Source organism: Drosophila tropicalis, unplaced genomic scaffold (assembly GCF_018151085.1).
Source record: "Drosophila tropicalis isolate 14030-0801.00 unplaced genomic scaffold, ASM1815108v1 contig_3, whole genome shotgun sequence".
Taxonomy (NCBI): Eukaryota; Metazoa; Arthropoda; class Insecta; order Diptera; family Drosophilidae; genus Drosophila; species Drosophila tropicalis.
Genome location: NW_027172753.1, coordinates 1,006,597 through 1,028,966, shown reverse-complemented (window position 1 = coordinate 1,028,966; position 22,370 = coordinate 1,006,597). Strand labels below are relative to the sequence as shown.

The following is a 22,370-nucleotide window of genomic DNA, read 5'->3' as shown; positions in this document are numbered from 1 at the left end:
TCCAATTTCTCTTACCAAAAAAAGGATGACCTAAATCCGCTACTACTTTAGTTTAATCTTTAATATTATCTTCAACAATTTTTCACAAGAAATATATTTAAACAAGTCCTTGTTTTATAAACAACAAAGATAAATAAGATATGTTATAGATTAATTCTCTTTTGATGTTTTCATATAAAAAATACATTTTTATTTTTTATTTTTTTTAAGTTTTTTTTTTTTTTTTTATATTATATTTGATTTCAATAAGTTGTTGATTTTATAATTACATTGTGTATAAGATAAATTAACTATAGAGAAAGTATTTTATTTTAACTAACAAATTTTTGTGTAAATTTCCATTGAAGAATTGTAAGACAAAGTCTAACTAACTAATTATAAGTTTTTGTTGTTTGTCTTAGTTTATTTTGTAGTTTATTTTTTTTAGAATGACTGTGCCCAAAACGTTTTGGATGGATACGAAAAGGGAAACAATTGATAGAACTGCTAAACTAATTTAATAAAATGCATTAATAATATTATATGTATAAAAAACCTGACTGCACTTGAGTTCCTACATAAGGAGAGTTTTTGTATGTTTTTGTTTTTTTTTTCTTAAAAGATTTGTATAAAAAGTATAAACAAAACTAAGCCTAACTTCCACTTTCTTTTTCTCTCTCGTTCTTTCTTTCTCAACTTCCGATTGCTAAGCACTTCACTTCAACTAAATGTAATATCACTAGACTTGTAGCTTAAATTTTAGTAAATGGTTTATGTATCGTCCTATTCAGATTCAGCATAGGTGAACGAAAAAATGCCAGAAAAACACAAATTCAATTATACAGACGAAAAAAAAAACCTAAACAAAATGATAAAGAAACAGTGTTTTTGTTTTTGGGGGAAGGGGGGGACGGGGGGGCGGCAGGTAAATTTCTCATAGCACACGTTCCCCCAATGAGGGAGTACGCTGGATCAGCATCGAGGGTGGCTTGGCCGGCAATGTGACGCTGCTCAACTGAACATCAAGGGCGGCTATATCGGCGGAGATGGGGGGTGGTGCCCGACTTTAACTTGGTGTTGCCGTTGCTTTGGGTTGTACGGGCTGTGGTAATGGAGCTAGGCAAACCGTGTGGCGAAGCATCAGGCACCAGGCGACGCAACAATCCTCCCACACAACCCCATGGGAAGGTCCTGTAAAAGAAAGAGAGAAAAAAAGGTAAAAGTTAAATATTTATGCATTATTTAAGTGAAACACACACACTTCCTCCCTTCTAAACACACACAGACACATTAAAGCAAAAACCATTAGGCATGCATAGGTAATGCAGGAATATGTGGTTAGATGAGGTGGATAAAGAGACGCGGGGTAGATAGAGACTGCCTAAAAGAGCTCTCAAGTAAAAGTCACAAAATGTATTCAAATCTCTTGTTAAGTGTCCAAAATGGCATATTAAACAACGCACTTTCTACACCCTTACAGAGAGATTTTTCCTTCCCCTGCTTCTCAAATTCTACTCCATGAAAAGAGGGTAGACTTAAGCTCACTAACTACGACCCTTTTCTTTTTAGTTGGAGTAGAGTAATTTGGAGCAAATTTAGCAAATGGTTACCTGCTATTGAAAAGACATTTAACATGACTTTCTACACCTTCATTAAAACTTATTTAAATGGCTTTTTAAAGGACCTATTTACTTTAACATGGGGCTATATCAAATTATAATAATCACACATGTCTTATGTCTTATTATTGAGTTATCGTACATTGGCCCAATTTACTTACCACTTGAAGGACAAAACAAATTTCAAGAAACCGGGTATCACAGCAAGTTTTTCGTTCTTTTTAATGGCAGAAATGACACGATCGGCCACATCATTGGGATTCAGTGTGGGCACCCATCTGCAAATAAAAAGAGGACCAACTGTCAGATTCCTTTCCTTTCACAAGGGTATCCCTCTCCTTCTCTTACCTGGCATTCACATCGTCAAACATGCCGGTGGCTTGTATAAAGAATGGACAAATGCAGGTGGTTTGTATGTTTGTATGGCCAAGGACTTCCAGCTCCAACCTTAAAGCCTCATCGAAGCCAACCTGTAATTACCAATTCCTTTAAGTTTTCTCTCCACAACGATGAAGGAGTTAAAGGTAAACTTACTGCAGCAAATTTACTGGCACAATAATCGACCAATTTGCTAATGCCAACATGGCCGGCCAGAGAGGCAATTGTGGCAATGTGTCCTCGTTCATTCTCAATCATTTTGGGCAAAAACGCTTTTGCGGTCTGTGTGGCAATGACAAGTAGTAATTGTAATTACATATATGCATGTAGAAAAGAAACAGCTGTGTTCAAGTGTGTGTGTGTGCGTTCAACTTACCCAAAAGTGTGCCATAACATTCACATTGAATGAACGTTCAATCAGATGGTCAGGCGTATCCAAAAGATGCAGGCCAGAAACGACGCCAGCGTTGTTAATCAGCAAGGTGACCTGTGACAGACAGCAAACAAACAGACACACAGAATGAATATTTGGTAAGTAAACAAACGAAAAACCTTTTGACTTGGGCCCCATCCAATTTGCATCTCTGAATATCCCACTGACTGTGTGCTACTAACACACAAAAACAAAAACTAGGCAAATTCTAAACATTAACTCAAGTTGTTTACGATCATCAATTGGCCAACAAGACAGAGGCGGACATAAATAATAAAGCCAAATAAATTTACAATTTACATTCAATATGTAAAACGTGTTTCGAAGGTTTGTGCTGGCCAAATTTTGCAATATTTTCGAATAAATAATCGAAAAGAATTTATAAACGTTTTACTCACATCTCTGGGGCCTTAAGGAAGGGCCAAATATAGCCAAAAATTCAATTAATTGAAATTGATAATAACAAATGAATTTAAAAGTTATTTGTTGATGTCTTTTAGTTACTTTTAAGAAAAAAGAACTATAAATCTACAAAGGAAAATACTTTTGACAGTTTCGATTGGAGCAATTAGGAAGTATTATACAAATTTTTAATGTGGAATATGCTATTCTGATTTGTTTTCAATTAGAAGTTTAATATTATATTCATAATGCCAAAAGTAGTTCAGATTTTTATAGGACTTTAATGATTTATTTAACAAGAGAAAAGTAATTAATATTTTCAATGAATTTTTATACCTATTTGATTTATTTAAACTTCGCTTTGGCTACTTATGTAAAATAAGAATAATTATATTTAATAAATTTTTGATAGAGTCATGAATATGTCGTTTCTAATTCACTTTTCCAAGTGTCATTGTTCGCTTTGAAAGTTATGTTTGATAATTTTTGAATACAAATTATTTTGAAAGCTCCTTTTAGGAATATAAAACTTCTTAGATTTCCTTTCGTTTTGCCTTAAACTCATGTAACATTTTATTTTAGTACTTTAAACTGTTTAAGTTAGTTCAGCGTTTTCCAGTTTAATGTATAATTAAGACATTTCTAAATTTATATATATCCTTGGGTCAAAAATATTTTCATTTCAGTTTCCTAAGTATATCTAGGGCATTCCGCATGACCTGCTAATACGGCCAATTGATGAAAAGTCTATCATTAAAAGAGAAATTAAAGCATCAAGGTCTTCATTTTGCGTTGCGAATAATATAAGTTTTGGCTTGAAAATGAAATAATTTTCATATAATTAAATGCGGCAATGCTGAACAGTTAAAGGAGAATAACAAAAACAAGAAAAGTTAACAACAAGTGCAACATGTCGTTAAGATGGCCAACACAACATGTCTGAGTGAGTGACTATGGCCGAGTTCAAGTGCATATGAGGGCAGGGACAGGGCATACGTTGCGTATGCGTGATTTCAAACAACAACAACAACAAAAAAACATTTAACGAGGCGTGCATTAAAACAACAACAACAAAAACAAAAAACAGCAACAACAGTAGCCATTAAAAAATATTAAATGTAATAATTCAGAGAGCAAAAACAGCAAACATCTCCAGCAAAAAGCTAAAATCAACGCGTCATCTGCCCAACGCCTGACTTAGTAAGTAGTTAAATGTTTTCAATACCCTATCAACTAGTAAACTAAAGGTTATATTGGCTAACTAACCTAGTAAGCAACTAAGTGAAGTAGTTGAATTAGTCAAAGTAGCATCTAAAACTACTGGAAAAGTATATTTAAGATAGGGTATCATTCGATTCTCTATACAAATTTTCGTCTGCTTTTTCATTGCTACTGTTTTTTGTTTTGTTTTGTTTTTTTAGGGCTTTTTAGGTTCAACTTGGCTGCTGCTGCTGTCATTATATAATTCGTTCAGCCCATCAACAATAAGCTAACAAAAAATATTGTTGCCCTCTTGTTGTTGTTGTTGTTGTTATGACGTTCTAGTTGGCAGTTAGCTTTTTGCTTCATGCTTGAATTTCTGTCTTAATTTTCGTCAGTTGAACTTTGGGTAAATGCTTTTTTTTTTTTTTTTTTTGGCGGGGACTTTTTTTCTTCGCTGAACTTGTCAGTGCGTTAATCATTTATTTGGAAATTGCTGCTGGCCAAGCATGAAATCATTATAATGAGGCTAAATTATAAAAACTAAAAAAAATCATGTATAATTTCATAGTATACATAATAGAAATAAAGTGGTCAAAGCTATTTCTCATGCCATTATTTTGGATTAAGATGTACAAAGTCAAAAAATTTGAATTATTATATATGAAATTAAAGTTAGTTTTAGTTAAAAAGAATTTGATTTCATCTCTTTTTTATAGCCGAAGTTTATGGTTTAGGTTTTATTGAAATATTTTCTTGGGACTTTAGCTAAAGACTAGACTATTTGTTTCGTCCAAGTCTACAAGAGAACAAATACTGGCCAAGTCTACAAGAGAACAAATACTGGAGTTCTCTTGTAGACTTGTCCAAGAACGGGAAGTAACCTCCATTTTTAACACTGTCTACTGTCAACTTCTTCTATGGCTTAATAATAATTTTCCTTTTAAATTTCAATGTTCTAATTAAGATTTTATCTATGCAAATATCTAACTAACTATTATTCATTCCCTCTCTTTACATAGGAGACATGAATATTTGATCATCGTTTTGTATGTTTGACCTCTCAAGTGTAACTGACAGAATTCATTAGAGAAAACCAAAAAGAAAAAAAGTTCTAATTGCATAAACAAATACGCAAAAAGAAACAAATGCTACTTCATTAGCAATTAAGCCCGGCGACTGACCACTTGAACAAACTTTGACTAATTGCTAACAAAAATTATGAAATTATGAATTTTTGGTTTTGAGGTGTTTTTTGTGTTTTTTTTTGGCAATCGTCTGCTAATCAGTTTAGCAAGTGCAGCTGTGGTTCGGTGGGGATTACATCAAGATTTATGCAATCCCGGGGCAGTCACAATTAGCGGGCTGTGATTTTGATGCCATTTAAATGTGGCCCTTAAAGAGGAAAAGAGCTGAATCTTCTTGAGCATCTCGTGCCGTTTAATTTGAATGGTAGCCAGCCTTGCTTCCGAGGCGAATGATAAATGGCCAAATGGAATGCAAGTGGCAACCAGTTTTCTCCTCGAAAGCAAAGGAGAGCCAGACCAGTCGCTTTGTAGCCATTTCTCAAGGTTGACCAAGGTTTGTGCACTCATGCATACAAATTTTCTTTTAGGTTTGGGCCCCTTATTTAAAATTGATGACATGAATATGCATAAGTAAATGTGTGGTAAAGAGGCGTGGCCGAGAGTGTTATGCTACATGTGTTGCACAGCCAACAAAAGGGTTCTTGGCCATTAAACGCCCCTCAACAAACAATTACACGATGGTCTATGACCACGTTTCTTTCCCTTTGTTTCTTCTCCTTCTCGCTCGACTGTAAACATTAATTACAAGACTTTTTTATGCTTCAATTACTGCACGCATTATCTTGGGCCACACTCCGCCCATTTCTTTCTGTTCTCTTCTTACTTACATCACCAACTTCTTCTCTGATGACATCGGCTGCTTTGTAGACTTCTTCCTTTTTCGATATATCCACCACATAGCCCTTGCAGTAGCCGCCAGCCTCTTCGACAATTTCCACTGTTTCCGCTATGCCTAAGTAAACAAAAGAAGAAAGAATATATGTAATTATCTATGGATATTGAAATTATATCGAGAGAATATAATAATATGTATAACTCACCCTTCTTATTGATGTCCCAAATGATGACTTTGGTTCCCATTTTGCCCAATCTTTCGGCCAGCAAACGACCTAGGCCATTGCCTCCACCTGTGATTAGGGCAATGTCTGTGTTGAGTTCTTTTTCAGGATAACCAAAGACTATATAATAGAGATCCTGCAAATAAAGGCACAAAGATTTGAAAATTGTTTATTTAATTTGTTAATTTTGAAATGTATGTAAAAAAATATTTCTATGAAACTTTTCCTTTTTTATGTTTTGAATATTTTTAGATTCGCAATTTCTGCCGTGTTTATTAACTCAACACTCAACCTTTTATATGCTTTATTCTACTAGAAGTTAAATTCGCTTTTTCATGTGTAGTTTAATACTTTGATTGGTGTTTAATTTTCTATTAGTTGATAACTTTTTTCATTTGTTATTTGCATAATGTAAATGAATTTCCTGTAGTAGGTTGGATTGTTTATTGATTTAATGTCAATAAGCTGTCAAAATTTATGTCTCTCACGCTTATATTGTTTGAGGCGGCATAAACAAACAGAAAAACAAAAAAAAGAACGACACAAAAAAAGGAAAAAAACAAAAGACTCAGGCAACAAACTTGAGCACAGCATTAACATAACATTTTAACAGTAGCCACTTTCTGTTGCCACCTCGGAGAGTGTGTGCGTGTGAGAGAAAAAGTGAGGGAGAGTGCAGGTGCAAGGGAGTGCGGACCATAAATTTTATATGCCACACGCGAAGCTCCATACCTCTACCTGAAGTTGGGCCTGGCAAGCGTGTCCAATTATTTTGACATTAACCATGTATGTGTCGCAACCTGCGACCGGTGAAAACTTTGCAAAACTTATTCTTCGCCCCCCGTCCCGTTTCTCCACCGCAAAGAGATCATAAATAATACATCAAATTAATCAAAAAGGGAACTTGTTGTTCCCGCTCACAAAGATGATGATGATGATGAGTTGCTTATTGTCTTTTGCCATGTTGACAGACATTTTTGTCACATTATTTAAGCATGCAACAGGAAACGCGACAACAAGACAACATAATTTATGCCATAATATAATATAATATGTTTAATATGATAATAACCATAAAAGAAACACAAAAATCCCTAGCCCAAAAAACCCAAAAAACCAAAATGGAATCAATTTCAATTTCTAAAGAATCGAAGAAGAAAAAAACGAAATCAATAGATGGACAAGAACTTGGCACGTTTTGGCCACGGAAATGAATTCTCAGCCATGGGATAAACAAAAGCTTTACTTTGTGTTCTTGCTTTAGTTCATGACTAGACAGAAATGTTAATTTGTTTATACTTATACTGCATAGATATGTCTTTTTTATGCTTCATCATTTGGAAACATTATGCGACTTTTCACATGTTCATTTGGGTTTGGTACCTAAACCTGAAAATCAGCCTAGTCATGATCAAGTTCATTCAGAGGGATGGTGGAGAGGGGGTCTATTGGGCTTATTTTCTATCTATATTTAGTGTCTCTCTCTCTATTGCTGGTGATTGTCAAGGTAAAATGCATTGACCTTTGTAAATCATCGGAAAATTACTAGACACAAAAAAAAAAGAGTGGTAATTCAGCTTGAACGAATTCCATTGGATGTGCTTATGGTAAACAAGTAGTCAATCTTCAGCTCAAGTCTTTGCTAGAGGGAAGTGATGTTGTTGCCTTTTTCTAATGTTTTAGTTTCATTTCCCATTTAACTCAGAGTGGCTAATTAGTAAAGTTTTTAGTGAATTACGTAGACTTATTGGCAGTATAAATTTCCTGACTCTAATTGGCAAACAGTTTTCGTCTGATCAATATTTGTTTATCAAATCAAAATGACATTTTTAATATATGGCCAAGCATTGGCTCATTAGTTAAATATTTAGACAATCTGGCCATCTCAAACGGTTGCCCAAGAATGCAAATGCAAAATGTCAGTTAGCATAGTAAAAAGAGAGAAAAAAAACTTCTTAAAGGAACCTCCCCCTATCATCATCATCATCGACAACAGCAGCAATAGTCTAAGCTAATGCATAAACTTGTTTGTCTCTGCCCCTTCTCTGTATTTATCTCCCCTCCTTCTGCTTCTCCTCTCTTGGAATGAGAATTGCGAAAATTTTAACGACAAGTTGCTACGCCTAATGTTGTCGGTTCTAAAAAGCCAACTCAAAGCTGAAAGTGAAACTGCAAGCAGCAAACAGCAAACAGCCAACTGGCGGCTGACTCTTGCTTAACCGAATAAGAAAAAACAACAAAAACAACAACAACAACAAAAAGCACACACACAAAAAAATAAGCAACTTGGATATATCGAGCTCTAGACTCACTACACCGACAGCTGCCCAAAATTGGCCACTTTATTTGAGTGCAAAGTGCTCTTTGAGTGCATTTTCAATGAGTCCGAAACAAAAGACTTGAGACACGAACTTGCCTCAATGAATGTGGCAATTTTCCATTGCAAGCGTCAGCAGCTGCCTTCCCGCCGTGAGTGACCTTCTTAGCTAACACTAGACACTTGCAAAAAACATAAAGCCACACACATAAATAACAATAAACCTGAAATTGAGCCCACTTGCCCCCACCCCGGCCCCCACAATGCTCATCAAGAGCCACACAAATTCAATTTGGACGCCAAATACACACATTTCGCCTGTTGCATTTGTGAATTTTGCAAAAGGCATACACTTGAAAATGGGAGGCAGAGGCGTGGCAGTTGGAGTTGTGTTTCGCTTTTGTTTTTGTTTACTTGCAATTGATCAATGGTTTTCTTTTTCACTTTGTCTCTTTGCTCTTTCTCATTTTGGCCTTCAAATTTCGGTTTTCATTTATGATTTTGTGAAAATTAACAAATAGATTTGATATTTTATGTTATTTCCCTATTTATTTAGCGTTTCCATTAAATGAGTAGACAACTTTTTAGTCATAAATCTGCCAACAATCAAGTTCTATATAGTCATGAGCATAAAGTGGAGTTAACTGTCAAGTTGTTTTGTTTTTTCTTATTTCGAGAGGTGCAATTTATTTTTTGCTTAAACGGATATTAAATTATGATGCCATGTCTTGGGAATTGGTGGCAATTTCAATGGATATGCCCAAAGGGGGAAGTTTGAGTTGGCTATTAGTGAAGTGGCCCAATCTAGAAGCTGTGACTTGGCAAAGGAATAGAGGCACTTTTGAAGGCTCTAAATGGTTACTATTGAATGATATTTTATAATTTAAATGTAATTGAGACCTTTTTCTTTCAGTTTTTTACAAAGTTCATGCCGCAGTGGGTCATTTCTCACTCTCATATAAGCCAAGGCCGAATATTTGTTTTATGAGCCTAACCCAAAACACACACACAACTGCACACTCCCCTAGGTAAGCCCATGTAACCATGGATCATCCAGTAGTTGGCTTTTTATTTTATTTTTATATTTCATTTTATTATTTGCTTTGGGCCAACACTTTCAGTTTCAATTGCACAGTTTGTATGTATATGAATGCCCGCGAAAAAATGTGTGTTGCTACAACAAATCAACATGTCTGCAGGTGTGTGTGTGTGTTGGTGTGTGTATGGTTGTGCCTCTTGCGGCTAGTGAAGCTAATAAAAACAGGCTCTCTTAACAGTCTCTGTCTTCGTCAGTCTGGGCCCAAGCCACAAAGCCGGCAAAATGCAAAAGTTGAACTAGGTCAACAAGCCAAACGCAGCAGCGACGTCAACGTCGACGTCGACTTCATTGGGAATAACTTGTGGTGCTTATTACATGGTTCAGTTGTAGACCGTTCCTACCTGCCCCTTCCCACGACATAAGCTTGTAGGTGGAACAGTTTTTTTTTTTTTTCTGACAGAGTTGAGTTGCCACATGAGAAAAGAAAATTATTAGCTACATTGACATAAATCAGGCTAATAATATACAACTCTCTGATTCTCAATGCGATACAATTGCCGAATGATGAGGCAAAAAAATTTGAGGTAATCAATCAGATGCAAGCGAAAACTCAACAACTCATCGCCTCTTGCATGGCTCAGCGACGACTATTGCATACACTTTCGATGTTTGCTCCTCTCGCCTTCGCCCTCTGTTCAATGGGCGTGATTCAGTTTCTAGACAGAGATTCACCGATTTTGAGCTTATCTCGATGCAGTTGACATTTACAAAATACGTAAATTTACATGCAAAATACAGTTTACTTGGCTGGTTGCACGTTTCACGAGCTGTTGCCTCTGCATTTGGCATGCAAATGTCAACATTTTAGTTAGTTGTTTCTCTATCGCTCTGTCGGTCTCTGTCCCACTCGTGTTTAATGGCAACTCATGCATGAAACTTAACATAGTATAACTTATATTTTTATATTTCAACCTGAGATAAAACCTCACATTTAATGATCATATCTCGAAGAGGTTTGGTTTTTGCTTTTGTTCATATCTTTCACTTGTGCAAAGAGAAAATATAATTACCTCAATAGGGACGGCTTATGTAATTGTAATTGTAATCGAAATTGAAATTTGTTTAAAAGCCACTTGGCCTGTCGATCAAAAACTTCATTACAGGGCCCCTAAGCCCTAATTCTCATTGATAGTTTTTTGCCAGGTTGTTTCAACTGGTTTTTTCAAACGTTTTTTCCTGAGGCTTCATAACTATTTTGCTATGAAGTCATTTCTGTCTAGACAGCGATAGACAACAACATTGTTCCTGAAAAGTTGCCCTCCTCCTCAGTGTGGGTATGCAAATTTTACTCAGACATTGTTGTTATTTATATTCATATTCAAAATTGATGAGATAAAGAAACTATATGACGTCCTTATAGACGTCATGGGCCAAATCTTTTGTGAGATATTTGAGGGAATAAACAGACAAACTAATCATGAAATACTAGATCAAGAAATTATTGAAAGAATTTTAAAAACAATTTCCAATATTCGAGAGACTTAAAAACTTAAAATAACAATTTGTTCTGAATATAATTTTGTTATAATAGAATATCTATAAAATTCATGGAACATTTTTATAAGTTTATTGCCCATTAAGAACGAAAAGAAAACGTAATCTTTAAGGATATAGAAAACTTTGTCTAATTGAGTTATTAAATTACGTTTAAATGACTGTTTAAAGTTTAAATTATTCAAAACTAATGACCTTTTTTAAAGAACATTTAAAAAAATCGAAATGTAATTATTATCAAATAAGTATTTAACTTATAATGATTACGGTCCCTGGTTTAAACAAGGCTATTCCAAAGTAAATAATATTATAAAAATAATATATAATTTAAGAAATTTAAATGAAAATGTTTTTAATATGTAAAAATATTTTAGCCTTGAACAACATCTTTAAGTTTCAAGTTGTAGAAATAATTAATAATAGATAATATAAAATGCAATCAAAAATACGCCCTAAATAAACCTATTGAAGTTTTCAGTTTGCCATTAAGAAAATTCATAGAAACAAGATACAAATTTATGAAAAACACAAAATTTTAGTTTTGGAATATACAAAACACAAATGTATAATGAAAATTTCTCTCTTTTATAGATTTCATAAAAACAAATGTCTAGAATAATAGAAAATTTTTAGAATATACCATAAGTGGGTTTCATAGGGAGTCTGAGGGGCTTCGACTTTAGTAATTCTGAAAAATTTTAAACTTTTTTCAGTTTTTTTTTATACCCCCCAACTAGTGAGTCTTTCGAATGGGTCGAACAATTTTGATGAATACTCATAATGACAAATTCATGAAATTACTGGAATTGAAAATTTTTATTGGGCCCTTTACGAAAATCCTTTCTAGATTTGTCCATGGAAATATTTCAAGTTTTTGTTTCTAATTCTGATATTCACGACTTTCAAGTAGTTTAGTAAATTCTTTTTTATTGTAGTTAGATGGTGAGCCGCAAAAGTGGACACATTTCAACAAATATCGCCCGATTTCATATGCTATACGAATATTGTTTCTAGTATCCTTTATATTACAAATATATGTATATGTATCTATCTAAGAACTCTTTAAAGTACATATTTGTGATTCTAGGAAACCTTAGATAATGGCATACAACAAAGTTTCAATGATGGGGTTAGCATTCGTTTTTAGGTCCAATTGAAATAATGTTTTCTTTATGTTAATTTTGGGGCCCATTTAAGACACAAATTTAAACTAAAGATTTTCTTTTCTAACTACAACTTAAAGTGAATTCAATTTATAGTCAAATGATATACTTTTCATTAAAATCTTATAAAAATTAAATAGTTTTAAACGAGATGAAATTGGGAATCTGTCTAGAACTATTGTATTTGGCTAACATTTTGGTATTGAACAATAAAAAAAATCACTTGAAAACCTCTAGAATATATTTCTAATTCGGAATATCAATATTTAGTTTAAAAAAAAATGTTAAAATCAACTTTCCAACAACTGTGTAAACTTGAAAAACATGTGAAAACTTTAAGAAGTCATTCAAGACATATTTGTTGGCCTAAGCCGACTTAAAGTTTAAAAGAGTATAAAAACTTTTGGTAATTAATAAGAAAAAAATGTTTTTAATAATCAATACTTAATTAATGTTCATGTTTGCACTCCTTTTATTAACTCTTTTCTTTCATTTCCCTTTCGACTTTGTATGCCCATGGGGCTTATCTTATCAGGGGAATCCAGTTGATTAATCTGACTACCTTCGATGCAGAGACCAAGTTAAGTTACACACGTGTTTTTTTGAGTTTCTACTTCTTATATATTTATGGCATTATTGTTTTTTTTTTTATTGAATAACTTAATTGTAACTTCTTTGTGTGTGTGGGATATGTGTAAAGATTTGAAGGTTTCACACAATGTTGTTAATCAAGCGATCAAGGCGAAGGCAATCTTTGATAATTCTCACCATCGCAACAATCAAAATGCAAATGTCTTTGTTTCTGTTTTTGTTTTTTTCCAAACAATATCTTGTAAGAAAATAAAAAACGTTGACATTGGCATTGAATCTAGGCCTTACCTGCAATATGTAGGCAATGCAGCAGATGATGAACCAGGCCACATCGGCAAAGGCATCCCAGGTATTCCATAGAGTGTCGCGCCAGCTGGTTGGAGGACATGCCGAATCTCCTCCGTTCTGGCCATTGGCCTGCACTCCATTGCCATTGGGCAAAGGACTATGGCCGTTGAGGCCATTGGCAGGAGTTTTCAAATCGGCCATTAGATTGTTATTGTTCTTCACCATATTTGAAGGAATTTTCGTGGCACTTTTACACTTCACTTTTTTCACTCTTAGCCAACTTAAAGGGAAATTGGAACGAAATTCGTTATAATATATTTCTTCTTCTCTTTTGTTTTTTTGTTTGTTTGTTGTAACGTTAATTTGTATACACAACCGCAAGCAAAGCAACAAAAATAATAATAATAATAATAATGATAATAGACCAACTGTAACTTTTTTTTCAGTAGGTTTTTGTTAACTGTTACTGTTAATTCAAAATTTTTGTGTGATTTTTCGTTATTTTGTTTTGTGTTTTTTCTGTGATTTTGTTTTTAACTTTTGCGCGCTGCACGTCCGCTCTCGTGAGCGTTGCAAACGAATTTGAACGTTGTGCGGCCGAAAGGAATGAATATCGACTTCTTATTTTGGCGCGCTATGGGGATATATACGCAGTCAGCGTCGCTGCCGGCATATATTTTTGCTGCTGTTGTTGTTGTTATGTTTTGGGGCTCTGTTCAGCCGTCAAGCTGTGTGGATTTGTGACGTCATCTCGAGAGCTTAAGATTGTTGTTTTTCTTCTGTGTGTGTTTTATGGTTGTCTGTTACTTGCTTTGCTTCTTCTCTTTCTGTCTATTCTATAGCTTGTTGCCTACCCTGTAGATTTTATTTAATGGCAATGGGCATATTAAGTTGTGTGATTCCACAATTGAAACAGTTCAAATAATATATTTATATCTCTCTTTTTTAATGATTTATTTCAATTTCTAATTTCAAATAGTTTGAGATTTAATTTGAGTTTAAGGACACTAACTACCTATACATTGGTCATGCCAGAGAGAAGGAACAACTTTTGACTCATGTAGTATCCTTTGTTCTCCTCCTCATTGCCCCCTCTTTTCCTCTTTTTGTTTAATCAAGACGTGTACTTCATATTTTTCCTGTACTTTATATATTTTATAATTGTTATTATATCTTCTGATTATCCTGCTTCTTGGGAGTTTAAGCACTATCGATGAAATCTATCTAATGTAAGAGCTAAAATGTCGTATAAATAGTATAAGATCCTAATATGGCTTTTGCATTCTACCTAGCCAAGTCGAATTTGTTTCATCGTGGTCAATCTAAGGTGGAGGTCGATATATTTTGTCTCTTTTCGATTATTATTATTCCCAAATAAGGATTGTTATACTCTTTCTTAGAGATGTTGTATTACTTTCGCTCTTGAATGCCTGCCTACACTTTGGTCTAAATGAATTGACTGACCACATTTCGGCATAATCGATATGTTAAATTATAAATACCCCTTAATTTCGCCCATTGAAATCACAATCAGATTCATTATCACCGACACCAACAGAAAGAGAATACCCAATTTCAACAAAATCTAAACATGTTTGGACTTATATAAGTCGCTATAATGAATACGCCATGATAAACTTTTGTTAATTACCTCTTTAGGTCCCACTAATACCTTCAATATGACATCCCAAAATATCAAATTGGACAAGATTTTTTTATTTTAGAAACTTTTGAATTGGTGATGGTGAAATTTGACCCACTTACAACTTTTATAATAAGATCATCACCGAAGATTCTTAAAAAGGATCCTCTTTTATTAGAATTATTCGAAATGTTAAGACTAAGATCATTCTAATTGGTTCACCGGAAGTTCACTTGTTTTCCCTTTCGGCGTGTTTTTGTTTTAACATACAAATTGCTTCTAAAATATCGAGTTTTCTTGACCTACTAAGAAAATTAAATTTAAATTCACCGTCAATTCAGGCATTAACAATTAGAGATATAAACATTTGTTTATTATATATATTCATACAGAGTGTACATACACTAATGGACAAATTAATAGGTTTAAGCTTCTAGTTTTGGATAATGTCCTTAGAAAGATATTAGAGCAAGTTTTACGATTAGAAAACTGATTCTTAAAGATTCGGTAATACTATAATAAAAGTAAAAAAAATAAGAATAAAAAAAAGTCCCAAGAATATTAGAAGCACTTGAGCAATTTGTTGACCATTCATATAGAGTGTACATACACTCATGGACAAATAAATAGGTTTAAGCTTCTAGTTTTGGATAATGTCCTTAGAAAGATATTAGAGCAAGTTCTACGATAAGAAAACTGATTCTTAAAGATTCGGTAATACTAACATGAAGTAAAACAAGTAAGTCCCAGGAATAACAGAAAGACTTAAACAATTTGTTGACCATAATACGTGATATACCCACTTTTTCAGTTGGCCAGAATAATAGGTGTGATTAACAAATATTTGAATAATTTGAGAAAGGTTTAACTATGGTCCAATATATGCAAATTTGCTAAAGTCCAAAGTCTCACCTAGGGTAACTTGTGGTCGATTAACCAATTTGACTTCCGTCAGGTTTAATTTTAGTTACGCTGATGTCTTGTGTATACAATTTAACTGCTAATGCTAATTACTGGAAATTAATTAATTAAGTTTTGCCGGCTGACCATTTAGTTTAACACCCAGATTAACTATACTCGAAGGATGATTACAAACAATTGTCTCTCCCATATAATTAGCTTAACTTTGTATATGGAAAACAGATTATAAAATTTAATATGAAATAAGATGTTGACCTAACCGTAATCACTTTATTGCACTTTTCGTTTTACGATCTCAAATGAAAGCTTGAAATAAAAGGTTTTTGTTTTTTTTTTTTTTTAATTTATATTAAAATAATGACTTGTGAGCTTTGATACAATCAAAACATTTATTACTTTTGCTGGCTAATTAAGTTTATTGCTTTCAAAGTACAGACTAAATAACTTCTAAAGGGAAAGATATTTCTCTAGGATTGGAATGACTTACTTTTTATACTTTCCCTTAATTTGTTTAAATCTTAAATTATTACATTTCCCTCCACACTTTACATTACTTTATTGTCTCTGTACTTTCTTTGCCTTTTCCCGATGCCCTTGGCTTGGCTGATGCTGATATATGAATTTTATAAATCGCATTTGCCTTAATGAGATATACAAGACAAACAAAAAACCAAAAAATCGAAAAAATACAAAACCCGAACAGACAGCAGAAAGTAAAACTCATAAATTTGTCTCGGATTTCTTTTTGAGAGGCATCCTCCTCCTCCTACTTCTCCTTCTGCTTCTTTCATCTTGTGTGTTTGTTTACTTGGAGTTCTCCTCCAGACACATGACCAGAGGGATGGGGAAGGGGAAGGGTTTGAGGAGCGACGGGAAAGAGAACCAAATTGCGAATTTCACAATCAATTATAAAACAAGTTATGCTAATCGAAATGTAGTGATATTTGTTGTCCAATTCTTGTCGGTTTCGTCACAATGTTAAGTTGCTTGGGCTTGCATAATATGAAGACTAAGCATCTATATTTAATTTGTTTTTATTTGTGGTATACGTGCAGATCGATTTGCATTTATCGAGTGGAACTCGCTTGGGTCAAAAAACTCTTAAAAATGTTTAAGGCCATTTCGAGAACACACACACACACACACACACACACAGCAGAGACACACACATTCATGTATAAAGTTGTCTTTCACTTTCAAGTGAGGAAATCTTTTGCGGTAGAACACTTTTCGTCACTCACTTTTAATTACTGCGTTTCAATTTTTATATTTATTTACTTAAATATTTAAATTTTATATTCATTAGTTTTAAACGTTTGTATTTTGTATATTTTTTTTTTTTTTTTTTCCTATATTTCTTTATCCACCTATTCGTTTCCCATTGCTTCTTTTGACATTTCAGACGCATGCGTAGAAGGAAGCAATTGAAGGAAGGATAAAGTGGATGATGTCAGCTGTTCCCGGCCCCCAAAGGAAGAAGAAGCTCAAACATCTGTTGCATAGAGTTGCCAAGGGTGACAAAAAATTTTTAGATATTAATTTATTCTTATTTGTGATTTTGGAATATTAAATTAACGGCGTAGGCCGAAAAGTAAAGAAGGCAAAAAGATGTTGCACCTTGACACGGCAAAAATACATTTCAAATATGTTGAAAATCAAAATTTTTAAAGATTTCCTGATAAGGTGTTAATAGACATAACTGAAAACATTGGAAATTTGCATATCTTAAGCCCCTGTTATGAACCCTAACCCCAACCTTATCCTGTTTATTGTTGATTTAGTAGTTGACAGAAGGATATACTTAGTTGTAAATTGGGAAATGGAAGGAAAATCTAGGATATTAAAACTTGATCCAGGGTTATGGAGGCTCTTTCACCTACACCACCACACTCGAGGACTCGTAAAAGGATATAAGTATCCAGGATCTGATATATTCTTTAAGACTTTTCGATATATACCTAAAAACTTTTTAAAATTCACTTCAGTTAGAATTATTTACCATGCTCTATTAATTATAATACTACAAATTCCTTCTCTATATAAGCTTTAGTTTATTAGTTTAACTAATTCTAATTTGTTGATTATCAAATATGACATAACTTTTGAATATTATAATTAAAAATCATGAATAGAGCTAACAGTAAAATCTTTAACGAGATATATTTTTTGTTTAAAACGCAATTCTAGCCAACTCAACCCCCGCCTCCTCCCCCACTAAAATACAAAACAAGTTCTGAATCAACTTAGTACCTAACCGAAAATACCTGATGGCCCCTTCAGACTCTCTAGCATTTGAGATCAAAGCATATAAACAAACAAACAACGGTCGAACAATTGAAAATTTCAAGTTCAATTAACACATTTGCCAAAAACTGAGCACAGCCAGCAAAAAAAATATTACCTTGAATAACATGAAATAATGTTCAAGAACAAGCTTTAAAGAAATGGTTAAATAATAATTATCACGCTCCTAATTATTGTTAAATAAATCATTAATTAATACAAACAAATGAGTAAAAGAATACCAAAGAATTTCAAGAAACCAAAAACCGAAAATGGATAAAAAAAAATCGAAGTTCTTCATCAAATGGGCCAACGACGAGTAGAAGTGATGAGCAGCAAAGTGATCGGCCATAGGCAGAAGCAAATAATTCCAAGCCAAATGCCAAGAAAACACGTTCACACAGCAACCGGAAGTGGGCAAAACAACACGAATTCAGTTAGATCGTAAAGTTATGTCTACGTGTGAGGAAGTGAAATAGGTTAAAGTTCGTCATGGCGCCACTTGCCATGCGAATTTTTGGTCTTTGATTCTTCTTTCTTAAGTTTCTTGTTGATCATCTTAAACTGGCAAATTATGAGCATATGGTTCTAACGGGTTTCACAACGAAGGCCAACAGAAATCAACTGCTTCATTAGGCTTATATGGAGAGTTCAGCAGGCGGCGGTCAACAGGGCACGAGGTTAGATTGTTTATAAGTATAAAAGAATGTATAGAGATTGAGTATGGTTTTGGATGATATAATTATGCGGAAATTGAAGCGGGAAATGATTCATTGGAATGGACGAAACCTGCTTCCCCATTGAAGTTGGTTAGTTTGGAGTAAAAACTTCCGACTTGAACATAGAGTCATAGATAGAGCTAGATCTCTGCCTCTGCCTCGATCTATCCTATATGTTAGGAATGCAGCCTATGACCATGAATTTATAATTAAACTGCTTCTGTTTTTGATAAAAATTAACATAAATGCTCTAAACGTATCTTACATTTCCATCATGCGAGTTGTTACAACTTTAATTTGGTTTCTTCTTTAAAATTTTTAAACAAAGAATTGAGTTTTTCGTAATATATTTCACAAATATATTCATGAGCTTTAACTCAATTTACATGACCTTAACAATTACTCAAAACCATAGATGACAACAACAAATTATAAATGTTTAATTAAATTAGTGAACAAATCATAAGTAAAAAGGCCAAACAAATCGGAGACTTCAAGAGCTGGACAGATCATAAAAAATAGAGAAGCAAACTAACTTTAAGCATGCCAACATTCTGTATACCCTTTCATTAAAAACTAATCAATCATAATAGAATGAATATTTAATGAGGAGAAGAATTTTTTAAAGAAAACAATGAGCACAAAAGTTAACAAAAGTTAAGTAAATGATGTAATGGCCATTCGCCTAGATATACCCGTATTTTATGAGGGTATCACAATTTAAAGATAGAGACAGATACAGCAATTTAGATGGAGATGGTGATATTTATAGCCCAAGCCCACATCAGACAGCCAGACTTTAAAGTTGGTCAGAAGGTCGCTTGGGGATGGTCGTTGGAGTCACTGCTTTGATGAGTGAGTGCTAAGTGACCGCAGCCAGCCTCTAAATGGCTCATATGTAGATACAAAGTGCTCAAGTCCAACACAGATATTGTGTTAGAGACTCTGAACATTCATTCAATCATTCCATACTCAAAAACGCATTTAGATAGTATTTTTCGTTAATGTCTTGTGTGTATGTGTCTGTGTTTGTGTGTTTTTGTTTTGCCTGTTGTGGCCTCTAATCAGTCTAAAGAACTTGTTCCATTCTGAATTGGCTTAGGAATTTCAAGTTTCCCTTTCACAAGAGTTATATAGAACATAATTTGTTGGCCGTTTGCCTTGTCTTCAACAAATTTGTTGCTTTTTTCCCTCTTTCTCCTCCCCTCTGTATTGATTAGCACAAGGTTTTTGTTAAATGTTTGTTTTCGTATCGTTTACGGTTCTTGTTTTGTTTGTTCAATCTTTTAGCAACAAACTTAATTCAACACTTGTGGGTGTCATATCTAGAAATATGTAGATATTAGCCAGTGAAGGTCACAATTTTCGCAAGTATCTTTAAAATATTTTTTGCGGTCTTTACATTAATTTCGGTTTGTATTCCTTTTGACCATTAATCACTTGATTTTAATCTTAATGTTATATAACATCATTTAAATGTGACCATAGATCTTGTTTAATTAATTTTCAACTCTATTTGGCGGAATATAAAATTTAAATTCAAGACAGCTCGCCGGTTTAGTTAGTGACATAAAACATGTATTAGACAAGTCATTTTATGGCTTAACAAATACTGGATTTTTGTGATATTTTTAAACTGTTAAAATAATTCAAGTTTTTTAAATAGTCACTCACATTATGATAGATAGTCTCTCACATTATGATAGAGGATGATAAATGATAACCTTTAATGATCTGCAAAGAGAGTGGATAGAATCGGCTTTGCCTTCTTAGATTACACAGATGATGATGAGTATTAGGAATATTATCGAATGTGTTGGTCGGAAATGGTAATAAGTAAATAAACTGTTTTTGTCTACCACTTTTTATACCCTTGCAAAAAGGGTATATTAATTTTGGTCAGAAGTGTGCAACGCATAGAACGAAGCATCTCCGACCATACAAAGTATATATATTCTTGATCAGCACGACGAGACGAGTTCAACTAGCCATGTCCGTCCGTCCGTCCGTCCGTCCGTCTGGATCAACGCAAACTCCTCCTAGACCGTAAGAGCTACAGAGCTGAAAGAGCACGTAGGCTTGTATATACTGCAGGCGTTGTATATTTTGGATTCAGCCGGATCGGACCACTATATCATATAGCTCCCATACAAACCCCAAAGTCACGAACAGTGACTTTTCTCAATAACTTCGTTATTTCCTATGTTATTATCGTGAAACTTAATATTAGAGAGTTTATTACGCTTATATACGACTGTGCCAAATTTGATCAAGATCGGGTGACTATATAATATAGCTCCCATACAAACGGCCAAGTCACGAACAGTGACTTTCTCAATACCTTCGTTATTTTCTGAGCTATTGTCGTGAAACTTAATATTAGAGAGTTTACTACGCCTATAAGCGACTATGCCAAATTTGATCAAGATCAGGTGACTATATCATATAGCTCCCATAGGAACGATTGGTCGAAAACAGTGACTTTTGTAAATAACTTCGTTACTTTTAACGCGATTGCTTTCAAATTAAACATTTGTTAGTTTAATATATCTGTTAATGACTGTGCCAAGGTTGATCAAGATCAGGTGACTATATCATATAGCTCCCATAGGAACGATTGGTCGAAAACAGTGACTTTTGTAAATAACTTCGTTACTTTTAACGCGATTGCTTTTAAATTAAACATTTCTTAACTTAATATATATGTTATTGACTGTGCCGAATTTGATAAAGATCGGGTGACTATATCATATAGCTCCCATAGGAACGATCGGTGGAAAACAGTGACTTTGATCAATATTTTCGTTATTTCCTATGATTGTAGGCCTTTCTTTCTCAAGCTTAAGCCTTTTTAGATAAAACGTTCTTCCACATTGATGGCTAATAGGTAAGGATAGAGTTACCAAAAAAGTTGCAAGGGTATACAAACTTTGACGCGGTCGAAGTTAGCCCCGGCCCTCTGTTTTGTTTTAACTTAATACGAGAAAGAACGTTTAATCGAGCCATGACAAAAGTCTAAGACCAACCAATTTATAGCCTCTTAAGCATTGCTTGAATACATTTCTAAAGCAAATAACTCTATGAACTATTTAGTTGTATTTACCAACAATCTGTGAACTAATGAAACGAGTGCTGCAACACATAGTTTCTGATATTAACTAATTAGTCAAACGAATAGAGTTCGAATCAAAAGTAAAAGAAACAACGTTTAGAAATTAGAACTCGCAATCAAAAATATCTCTTTCTTGTAACAAGTATTTGAAAAGATTTTAATATAATCAATGCTTTTCATACATTAATTAATCACAAAATAAGATAGCTTTCAGATTTAGATAAAGGTTAGATAAAGAATTCTGCTTGCTTATAAAGTAATGACCCCTTTTATTTTAATCTAGTGAAGATGACTTGTGAGGCCCAAAGCAGTTGACTCACTTGCTGAGGGTAACACCTTGCAGCCTTTGGTCACAGTGCTGTTAATTTTAAATACTTTTTGTTTGAATGCAAAATTTTAAATACTTTTAAGTGAACGCCAATCACAACTTGGTTTTCAGATTCCTAAGTTCTATGAGATGTGACAAGCTGGAATAACTCACAACTCGCAGATTCAAGTCGTAACTAAAATCTTTTTTCGGCTATCAACTCATGTAGAGCTGTCAGACTTTTCAAAACCCGACTGACTCTTATGGGCTTTTAGAT

The 22,370-nt window shown here is 33.8% G+C and overlaps 1 protein-coding gene and 1 long non-coding RNA gene across 2 annotated transcripts; one reads left to right on the top strand and one right to left on the bottom strand.

The window, feature by feature from the left end:
• Positions 1–731: 731 nt before the first annotated feature.
• Positions 732–17,081, bottom strand: LOC137572318 (estradiol 17-beta-dehydrogenase 11). The gene is given in 10 exon segments (XM_068284067.1): positions 732–1,045; positions 1,047–1,170; positions 1,760–1,876; positions 1,947–2,068; positions 2,133–2,258; positions 2,353–2,463; positions 5,927–6,051; positions 6,140–6,293; positions 13,110–13,389; positions 17,040–17,081. Coding segments are annotated over 10 exon segments (1,332 nt in total). The 5' UTR covers position 17,081; the 3' UTR covers positions 732–913.
• On the top strand, positions 9,311–17,126 carry LOC137572319 (uncharacterized). The gene is made up of 3 exons (XR_011031617.1): positions 9,311–9,331; positions 9,388–9,502; positions 17,075–17,126. It is a non-coding gene; the product is annotated as an uncharacterized lncRNA (long non-coding RNA).
• The last annotated feature ends 5,244 nt before the right edge of the window (positions 17,127–22,370 follow it).